The following is an 11,380-nucleotide window of genomic DNA, read 5'->3' on the forward strand; positions in this document are numbered from 1 at the left end:
GCAGTGACTTAGTGGTAGCTTAATCATAGCCTGCTTTTTATCCTTCCTGTGTCTTTCCCAGCACCTGAGCTTCATGTTAATTAGAGGTTAAGTAAGAAGAAGTAATAGGTGGATATTGTCATCTTCTCTTCTCTCTGCCAAATGTAATTCATTTATTGGAACAAGGAGCTTCCTGCTTAAAGGGAAGACTAGGTCGTGAGATTTACTCACTCTGGTTTGCTCTGCCTTGAATAATGCAGAATGGAGGAGGGAGGGCAAGAAGAGGCAGCAAGTCACTGAGTGGCATATATTAATTACAACCACATGATAGGCTAGAATGCTTCCTTGGACCTTTGGCACTTATATCTGTAATAGCTAGGAGAGACCTACTTTGCTTTGCTTTTCCAAGTCTTCTAAGATGCTTTCTCCAGTGGCAATGAGGGTATTAAGTAAAATACAAAATGCAAAGGATGGCTTGGAATAATCTATACTATATATATTCCATATGGATTTGCACAGCTTCTTCCAGTCTCTGCATTTTACTACCCATGAGACTGGTGTCTGATAAGTGCTTTCAGTACAGTCTCACAGGAGCTCAGGGCTATCGTTTGCTGTAGTTATTCAGTCTGGATCATTGTGCAGGGTCCACCTGCAAAGGATACTATTATTTCCCCTAAGAAGAAGCACCATACAGGGCATTTTAAGAATGCTGCCTTGAACGCTGGCCCAAACCAGTCCAAAGAGGCTGGTCAAGTACTTTGGAGGTTATGTGAGTATGTGCGCACACATGTTCATGTGTATATGTGTGCTGGGAACTACTCAGAACAGTGGCTTGGTACCTATCCTGCATGGGATGAAGAATCATAAATCAGCCTGGAAATACCAGATAATTGGGAGGAATCATAGGGAAAATATCACTGGAAAACAATAATGATTTATCTTCATTTGGCCAAGAGTAAACATAAGCCCTTTAGTTAAAGCTTGACTTTTTGGCAAGGAAATTCCTTGTCCTTTTGCACGGAGGCTTTCCAGCAGAATACCAGAAGTAAAACGAAGGGCCTCTGACTTGGGATGGAACTATCCAAATGGGCTAGGATAGATCTTGTATTGATAGATCATCCCCAAGTCCCTCCATTTTGAATAGGACTGAATCCCCCAAATTCAGTATACGGCTTAAGGGAGTAACTTTGAATAGTATTCTTTCTGGTCACAATTCACTGCCACATTTGCTATAGCTGCTGCCTCTTATACCAGGGGAACAAATTTCCTTTCTGGGTATGGGAATTCAGGTGGTTGAGAGAGGGTTAGGCTGGCCTCTCTTCAGGTACAGAAATGCATTAATATGGCCCTGACTCAGATCTTGGAGTTGGACTGTGTCCACTTTGCCCAAAACTGAGCCATGTCCTGAGAGCAACTCAGTTATAGATGGGCAGGTTCATCTTTGGGACACTCGCTGTGCTGCCAGGGATACCACTGTAACATCCATGTTGATGAGACCATTCCCCTGAGGAATTTCTTGGTCCTAGCCTCCATTTCCCAGTGGCTTCCCTTACCTCATACAGATGGCTGAGAGATAATTGAAGGAACATGTTCACTCTCCTTTGCTCATTCTGAGGAACACACATTTACATTTACAATTGGAGAGGAAGAAAAGGGGATCTCAATTTAATAGGTAGTAGAAAAAGGGAGTAGAGTTCATCCATCCATTTTATTCTGTGGAAATTAGAAAACTTTAATCACAGCCACTGGACAAGTTTTTTAAGAAGTCTGAGTAGAGAATTTTAGGCATAAACAGACTATTTTAATAATTCTTAATCCTACTTACAAAATAGCATGTTAAGATAAAGAATTCTTCAAAGTCAACTGCAGGGTTGAGGTTAAGTGCTATTGGAGAACCCAGCATGTTGTGTTATTTTTCCTGTCGTGATTTTGCTGAACAGAGACTAGTTCTTCTAGATTGTGAACTTTGGTCCTCTCTTCCCAGGAACCTCCTGTTTGTGATCCTTGCCACTGATAGAATCATTATTTCCTGGATTTATCCATTACTTTGTTCTGGTCCTTAGTTTGTATGTATTTACTGATGTGTCTTCCTCTCATTCTCACAGCCCCACCAGCAGTAGTAGGTATGGCTCCTCCTGTAATGTGAGTCAAGGAAGCTCTCAGCTGAGTGAACTAGACCAGTGTCACGAACAAGACGATGACCGTCGGGAGAGGGACTTGATTCATTCCTGCCACAGCTCCGGCAGCTTCTCCAGAGACAGCCAAGTAGGTTTTGGAGAACAAGAGAAAGCCTTGGAGGTGGCACGTGAAGAGGAGAAGGGAGGAGCATGTGAACCCAAGGAGACGAAAGAAGATGCTACAACCCCTCCACCCCCAGATCTGGTGCTACACAGAGACCACATCCTAGGCCCCCAGGAGAGGTAGGTGATGGCTACCTTGAGGAGCTCACATGGTTTCCTCAGTACCTGCCCTATGGTATTGTTGAACAGAATGCAGTTGCTTTTTGTTTGTTTCCCTGCAGCCGGGTGTGGTTGTGATCAGGATACTGAGGCTTAGCTCTGCACTGCTTCCTTTGCTTTTTGGTGTAATTTCCAATGTATTTTGAGGATCTCTGAAGAACATTTTAACTGCAGTGTACCAGGCCTTCTAGAGTCTGCAGTTCTTGGCTCACTAGTTGACCCCACGTATGACAGCCTTTGAGTCTGGAACTGACCTGAGCCTTGCAGGTCATTTCATTCAGAGGAGCTGCTTTGAATGAAATAGGCTTCCCACCCGATTAATGTTTAAATTTCTTTTGTGAACATTATTTTTTTGTTTTGTTTTTTCCCTGGCTGACAAAACTGGGAAAGAGTTAAAGAATTGGTCTAGAAGCCAGATCTAACCCACCCTTCTGTCTCCCTGGGGCCTAGCAGTATGTCTAGCAGTTGGTACCCATAAGGAGAAAAACTTTAAACTTGTCCTTTTAACAGTCACATATGAGGCTTAGTACAGAGTTTGAGTATTGTTCTTATTGAGCTAAATTGGTCAGTGAACTGCTGATAGGTTGGGGCAGAGCAGGGTTTCTCATTCTTAGCACTGTTGACATTTTTAGCCAGATAATGCTTTGTTACGGGGAGCTGTTGTATGCATTGCAGGATTTTAGTAGCATCCTTAGCCTCTGCACACTAGATGCCTGGAGCAACTCTCAGTGTGACAACCAAAAATGTCTCCAGATATTGTCAGATTTCTCCTGAGGGGCAAAGCTGTCCCTAGTTGAAAACCACTGGGGTAGAGTGATAAGGGCTCGGTGTGACTTAAATTCTCAAATTTCAAGGTCATGGGAAGATCAGAGCAGTGAATGCTGATTATGTGGTAAAAGTTAGAGAATGGTTGATGCCTCTACTCCACCACTTGAAGGTAGAAACTTATTTTCTGTTTTCCTGATTTTTAATCATCTCTGGTGGCTCATCTAGTAGACAAGACATCAGGGAGACTGAGTTCTGGACCAGCTTTTTTACTGGATTGACGACCCACTGAAAGATAGCTCTTTGTCGACCTTGGACTTTAAAGATACTGTTGTCTGGGTAGAGTTTTTGGTCGAGCAGCAGAAGGGGCCTGGCCTTCTCTAATGGCTCTGTCCTCCCAGATCCTAGCTGTGCAAGTGACGTCCAGGCCAGTTTCAGAAGTGCCCACAAATGTTTTAAAACAATTGAACCAGTTAGGTGGCATCAGAGCCTAGCATATATATTATGTGTCTAGATGGTGGGTCCTTTTTTGCTGCCTTGTCAGTAGACCCCAGTGAGAGAGAGGAGAAGCATCATCACCAAGAATTAACCACTATTCCACAGTTAAGATGATGATGATTTGTTCTAATACACGTTAGTGTTTCTGTCTCAAAGCTACTTTGTTATATTTATTGTTCCTTTCGCTGAGGGTGGTCCTGAGGCAGCTCAAGGAACAAGATCATAGCAGGACAAGGGCTCTGCCTTTTTTCTTAGCACTTTGATGTAGTCTAGGAATTGGAAAGCCTTCCAAAATGCTTAGTGGAGCATGAACGCTTTGCAGGAACAAAATTCTGCCCTAAGGATGCTATGTAGAACCCTCAAGGGAGACTGGTGATCTTGAGAGCTAGGGGGAGAGGGTTACTCCACACCTCTCTGCATGGTTTCTATGTTAGTCATTGACTTAGGGTCCTTGCCATTGCTTCTGGTATCCTGATCCCTGACTGTCCCAATGAGCTGCCTCATCAGGTGAGTGGAAAAGTGGGAAGAAAGAGAGGGAACAGATGAAAAGCTAAAAGGACTTGTCATTTTAGGAATTTTTTTCACATTGGATATTCAGGACTATGCTGTTTTAGTGGCTTGAATCACTAGATAAGTATAGGCATGAATACAACAAACCTTTTAATTTTAGGTATTTGGCAGTTTTGCCTTGAGCACTGTCATCTTGTGGCCTGGGCTGATTTTTAAGGAACATTCTTTTCTCTGTTACAAGTGTTCCCAAGGAGAGTGCATCTTCGCCATTTACCCAAGCCAGAGCGCACTGGATCCGAGCAGTTACCAAGGTTCGACTCCAGCTGCAGGAGGTAGGAAATCTGTTGTTCTGGTTCTAGTTGGGACAGTTTTTCCTTTGAAATTGGGAGACATATGGTGCTGAAGAAGCAGTCAATGATTAGTCATCTTACAGTGTGCTTCTGGGAATGCATGACAAGTAAGCTAGAGCCTTAAGAGATGGGCAGGTAGCCATTGGCTTCCCTCTATGCTGATTAATGGAAATCAAGTAGACCTAGTGGGTTAAGAGCCTGAAAGTAAAATTAAATGCTATTTTCGGTACCATTATCACCTGTGAGGGCATTTTATTTTGAGTTTAGGATAGAAGACTATTTCAAGGCCTCTTAGGATTAGTTGTTTCCCTTGGCGAGCCAGTTCAAATACCACTGGCTGACCTTTACAGGGCCAGAAATTTTACTCAGAAGTTTAGTGTTCAGAAGTTTCTACGGGCTCCCCTAATTTAAGACCCCAAACATCAACACATTAATATCCAAAACAGTGTAAAAAAGTAAAAATAGAAATATTTTTCATTTGCAGCATTGCAAGTTTGAAGTGTCCTTATCTGTGTGTCAGTAGGCACTTTTCAGGCAGAAAGGAGGTTTTTATTTTATTTATTTATTTATTTTAACATCTTTATTGGAGGATAATTGCTTTACAATGTTGTGTTAGTGAAAGGAGATTTTTAAATGATGACAGGTGGCTGTCCGTAGTATAATACCTGGCAGATACTAAAAATGCAAGCATGTTCACTGTGTAAACACACTTAAAAAGTAATTTATTTTGAAATAATTTCAAACTTAGAAAAAAGTTGCCAAAATAGTAAGGAACTTCCATATCCTCCTCACCAAGATGCCTCCGTTGTTGACATTTTACAACATTTTTGCTTCATCGCCCTCCATCCGTTATGATTAATCTTTTTTCTGAACCATTTGAGAGGAGGTTGGAGGCATGATGTTCTCCTGTTTGTATTTTCCAAAAACAAGGCTACTCTCCAGTATAACCACAATATAACTATCCAAATCAAGAAATCAACAATGACAATACTTTCATCAAGTCCCCATGCAAATTTTGCCAACTGTCTCAACAATGTCTCTTTTCTGGTCCAGGATACAATCCAGGCTGACATGTTGCATTTAGCAGTCATGTCTCTTAATCTCCCTTAATCTGGAACAGTTCCTCAGTCTTTCGCATCTTCAATAGATAGTACAGGCCTTTCATTCGGTAACATATTCTTCATTTTGGGTCCATCCAGTGTTTCCTCATGTCCAGACTCAGGCCATACTTTCTTGGCAGGGATTACACAAAAATGATGTTGAACTCATTTTAGTGAACTGCATCAGAAAGTACATGTTGTCAACCTGTCCTACCCCCTGTAATGTAATGTTAACTTTAATCACCTAGTTAAGGTCAAATCAGTGCCCCCTGCATTGGGAGCACGCAGTCCAGTGGTTAGGACTTCGTGCTCCCAATGCAGGGGGCACTGATTTGATCCCTGGTCGGGGAACTAAGATCCCGCATGCCACATCACCTAGTTATGTTTGTATCAGCCAGGTTTCTCTACTGTTGCGACACCATTTTTCCTTTTGTAATTGGTAAGTGTTCTGTGGTACAATACTCTGAGACCATGCCAGTATCTTGTTCCTCATCAAACCTCCATGTACAGGCTAAGTATCCATGTATGACTCCTGTCTGAATCTACCACCAATAACGGTGGTTGCCAAATGGTATCTTTCTATTTCCATTATCCTTTCTACTTTCATTAGCTGGCATACTACTATAAGGAAGAGATTTCCCATCAATTTTTTATTTCTAATTTTTCAGAGTGTCTTATAATTCTTATAATAAAGGAAAGTAAAATAACTTCCATGTAGAAGAAAAGTTCTGAATGAGAAAAACAAGAATATATTGGAGCAGTTTGTTATGACTTTTTAAGAGGCAGCTCAGAGTCTCTCAAAAAGAATAGCTAAAAACAGTTGCTAAAAACAGATCCCAAAGCTTGGGATCATTTAGAGAAAAGCATGGTTTATTTAAGAGTAACCAAAAACCATTGCAAGTTAATTGAATACCAGAACAACAGTAAATATATTCTTAACACAGGTCATGTAACTGGAAGTTGATTAGATGTGCCCAAGAGGAGGAAGTTAAGCCAGAGTTTAAAGATGGATCTGATAGCACTTTAAGATAGAGGCAGAAGCATACCATTTATACTTAAGATGAGATTTGCTGACAGATTGATTGAGGTTGCGAGACAGTAAGAAGTTAAGTATGGCACCAAGAATTTTCTTTTTTCTGAGTAATTGGAAGTTCACCTATCTGCCGTAAGATAATTTTTGTTATTTTCTTCTTATTATAGAATTTCCTTATAGGTGTAAGTAAATATGAATGTATTTTCTAATCCCCCCCCTTTTTTTTAGAAACAAAAAGATGGTATACTATACACACTGGGAACATCTTGCTTTTTCACTTGGAGATTCTTCCATATTAGCTCTAAGAGAATGTTTTTCTTTTTAAACAGGTGCATAATATTTCACTGTATGAATGTACTGCAAGTATTTAACTAGTCTTCTGTTGATGTTCATTTGGTTGTTTCTGGTCATTTGCTGTAATAAACCATGTTGCAAATGATTACCTTTTATGTATGTCATTTTGCTGTGTGCAAGTATATCTGAGGGGATATGCATTTGTAATTTTAGTAAATACTGCTCACCATTTATCAGTGGCTTAAAACAACAAAGGTTTATTTTGCTCATGCTGCTTATCATCCTGTATGTTGAAGAGTTCTGCTTCAAGTTATCTTCTCTGCAACCCAGACTGAGGGATCAGCCAGCTTCTAGAACATTGCCAATGTTGGTGGTAGAGGGAAAGAAAGAATAACAAATGAGAGAGAACATAGGAGATTGCATTCTGGCTCTTAAAACTTCTGCCCTAAAGACACAGTATGTCACTTTTGCTCACATTTCCCTGGCGAAAGAAAATTACATAACCATGTCTAACTTCAAGCAAATGGTACAGTATACCTTGAAATAGATAGGGAAGGATATTTGTGAAAAGCATTAATGATTGTTCTAAAGGGTATCTGCCTTCCACCAACATATACTCTTTTTTTTTTTAAACATCTTTATTGGAGTATAATTGCTTTACAATGTTGTGTTAGTTTCTTTCTGCTGTATAACGAGGTGAATCAGTTAGCATTCAAAGTGAATATGTTAGCATTCGGTATTTGTTTTTCTCTTTCTGACTTAACTTCACTCTGTATGACAGACTCTAGATCCATCCAGCTCACTACAAATAACTCAATTTCATTTCTTTTTATGGCTGAGTAATATTCCATTATATATATGTACCACATCTTCTTTATCCATTCATTGTTGATGGACACTTAGGTTGCTTCCATGTCCTGGCTATTGTAAATAGAGCTGCAATGAACATTGGGATGCATGACTCTTTTGAACATGGTTTTCTCAGGGTATATGCCCAGTAGTGGGATTGCTGGGTCGTATGGTAGTTCTATTTTTAGTTTTTTAAGGAACCTCCGTACTATTCTCCATAGTGGCTGTATCAATTTACATTCCCACTAACAGTGCAAGAGGGTTCCCTTTTCTCCACACCCTCTCCAGCATTTATTGTTTGTAGATTTTTTGATGATGGCCATTCTGACTGGTGTGAGGTGATACCTCATTGTAGTTTTGATTTGCATTTCTCTAATGATTAGTGATGTTGAGCATCCTTTCATATGTTTGTTGGCAACCTGTATATCTTCTTTGAAGAAATATCTATTTAGGTCTTCTGCCCATTTTTGGATTGGGTTGTTTGTATTTTTGATATTGAGCTGCATGAGCTGCTTGTATATTTTGGAGATTAATCCTTTGTCAGTTGCTTCATTTGCAAATATTTTCTCCCATTCTGAGGGTTGTCTTTTCGTCTTGTTTATGGTTTCCTTTGCTTAGCAAAAGCTTTTAAGTTTCATTAGGTCCCATTTGTTTATTTTTGTTTTTATTTCCATTTCTCTAGGAAGTGGGTCAAAAAGGATCTTGCTGTGATTTATGTCATAGAGTGTTCTGCCTATGTTTTCCTCTAAGAGTTTTATAGTGTCTGGCCTTACATTTAGGTCTTTAATCCATTTTGAGTTTATTTTTGTGTATGGTGTTAGGAACTGTTCTAATTTCATTCTTTTACATGTAGGTGTCCAGTTTTCCGAGCACCACTTTTTGAAGAGGCTGTCTTTTCTCCATTGTATACTCTTGCCTCCTTTATCAAAGATAAGGTGGCTGTATGTGTGTGGGTTTATCTCTGGGCTTTCTATCCTGTTCCATTGATCTATATTTCTGTTTTTGTGCCAATACCATCACCAACGTATACACTTACTAGTAACGTCATGAGGGTACATTTTTCTTCCCGGACGCACCAATAGAGTGACTTGTTAAGCTTTTGGATTTTTGCTAGTCTTCTAGGCAATGGTTTCTCAGTAGAGTTTAAATTTGCATATCTTATTATTGGTAAAGTTAAGCATGTTTCATATAAGTAAAGGCTATTACTTTTCTGTGAACAGTCTATTTATATTCTTTGCCCATTTTTCTATTGAGCTTTTGATTCCTAGGAGCTTTTTACTGTTTTAGGGAAATTAATTCTTGCCTGTGGTGTGAGTTGCTAATATTTTTTTCTCAGTGTGCCATTATAGTAAAGTTTTTTGACCTTAATAAGCCAGATTTTCCTAATCCAGAAAATAGGGAGAAAATAGTACCTTTCTCTTAGGATTGTAAATTATCTAGTAGAACTATGATTTAAAAAAAGGAAAGTTTAAAAAAAAAATATATATATATATATATATACTTCAATTACTGCACAGTGTCTTCATGATATAATAAAATCTTTTGATCTAGCTCAGTGTGACTCAGATTGTTGTCCATGGACAAGCCCAGTCCAGGAACTGTTTGGTTCTAGTCTTTGATGAAATAAGTGCTGAAGTTGAAAGGGAGCATTTAGAGGCAATTTGGATTGCCATGACATCAAGCACATGATCACTGGCCTTGTCTCATTGAATGGGGTATAGACCAAAAATATCAGTCCATGACATATTAGTAATAAAAAACCAGATCCTTCGCAAAAAGAATTTGAAAGGCACTGATACAGACCCTATATGCCTTTCCAGTTTTACTTCTTTCTGCTACTCTGTTTAGTCAACACTTCCAACACGTAAAACTTTTTGTTCAAAGCACTCACTGTTTCCATGCATAGAATATACTCTTTTTCCTTCTCCACATAGCTAACTTTTCATTCACATATTTTAAATCCAGTCAGGTGTCAGTTTTTTGGGTAAAGCTTCCAGACTCTGTGCATACAGTAGTCCCTCGCTGTATCCATGGTTTTGCTTTGTGCAGTTTCGGTTACCTGTAGTCAACCCCCATCCAAAAATATTAAATGGAAAGTTCCAGAAATAAACAATTCTTTTTTTAAAAAAATATTTATTTATTTAGGCTGCACTGGGTCTTAGTTGCGGCACACGGGATCTCAGTTGCAGCATTTGGACTTCTTAGTTGCAGCATGTGGGATCCAGTTCCCCAATCAGGGATTGAACCTGGGCCTCCTGCGTTGGGAGCATGGAGTCTTACCCCACTGGACCGCCAGGGAAGTCCCGAGAAATAAACAGTTCTTAAGTTTTAAGTTGAATGCAGTTCTGAGTAGTGTGATAAAATCTTGTGCTGTCCTACTCCATGTCACCCTGGATGTGAATCATCCCTTTGTCTAGCCGATTAAACACTTATTAGCCATCTCAGTTCTCAGATTGACTGTCATAAGATGGCAGTGCTTATGATCAAGTAACCCTTATTTTACTTAATAATGGCCCCAAAGTGCAAGGGTGATGATACTGGCAATTCATTTTGTTTTTTTTTACCTTTCCTCTTCTTTTTTTTTTAATTTTTTCACTGGAGTATAGTTGACTTACAATGTTGTATTAGTTTCTGCTGTACAGCAAAGTCAATCAGCCATACATACACATATATGCACTCTCCTCTAGACTCCATTCCCATATAGGTCATTACAGAGCACCGAATAGAGTTCCCTGTGCTATACAGTAGGTTCTTACTAGTTATCTTTTATGTATAGTAGTGTGTATATGTCTGGCAATTCATATATACGAAAGAGAAGCTGTAAAGTGCTTCCTTTAAGTGAAATGGTGAATGTTATTGATTTAATAAGGAAAGAAAAAAAATCACATGCTGAAGTTGCTAAGATCTACAGTAAGGTTGAATCTTCTATCCACGAAATTGCAAAAAAGGAAAAAGAAATTCATGCTAATTTTGCTGTCATACCTCAAACTGAAAGAGTTATGGCCACAGTGTGTGATAAGTGCTTAGTTAAAATGGAAAAAGCGTTAAGTTTTTACAATAAGGTATTTTGTGTGAGAGAGAGAGACCACATTCACATAGCTTTTATTACAGTATACAATTGACCCTTGAACAAAACAGGTTTGAACTTCACGGGTCCACTTATATGTGGGTTTTTAAAAATAAACACTACAGTCCTACACAATCTCTGGTTGGTTGAATCTGCAGATGCAGAACCTTGAATACTGAAGGCCAACTATTGGACCTGAGCATCCTTGGATTTTGGTATTCGTGGTGGGTCCTAGAACCAATCATCTGTGGATACTGAGGGACAACTCTAGTGTTACAATTGTTCTATCTTATTAATTATTGTTGTTAATCTCTAACTCTGCATAATTTATAAGCTAAACTTTATACATAAACTTTATATGTATATATATATATATAGGAATCCACTCGGGGTCTTGGAACACAGTCCCAGGATAAGGGGAAACACTGTACTTTTGCTAAATTGGCATTTAATGGAGTTACTTGTTTACTGTTACA

General features: G+C 39.2%; 1 protein-coding gene across 1 annotated transcript in view; it reads left to right on the forward strand.

Annotated features, from left to right (window-relative positions):
- The window catches only part of LOC136125081 (uncharacterized), a 110,339-nt gene extending 104,668 nt beyond the window's left edge, over nucleotides 1-5,671 (forward strand). Inside the window, exons 10-12 of the mRNA XM_065879909.1 lie at nucleotides 2,085-2,399; nucleotides 4,453-4,543; nucleotides 5,615-5,671. Of these exons, the coding sequence (XP_065735981.1) occupies nucleotides 2,085-2,399; nucleotides 4,453-4,543; nucleotides 5,615-5,671 (463 nt within the window). The remainder of the gene's footprint in view (nucleotides 1-2,084; nucleotides 2,400-4,452; nucleotides 4,544-5,614) is intronic.
- The last annotated feature ends 5,709 nt before the right edge of the window (nucleotides 5,672-11,380 follow it).

Source organism: Phocoena phocoena, chromosome 6 (genome assembly GCF_963924675.1).
Source record: "Phocoena phocoena chromosome 6, mPhoPho1.1, whole genome shotgun sequence".
NCBI classification, from domain to species: Eukaryota; Metazoa; Chordata; class Mammalia; order Artiodactyla; family Phocoenidae; genus Phocoena; species Phocoena phocoena.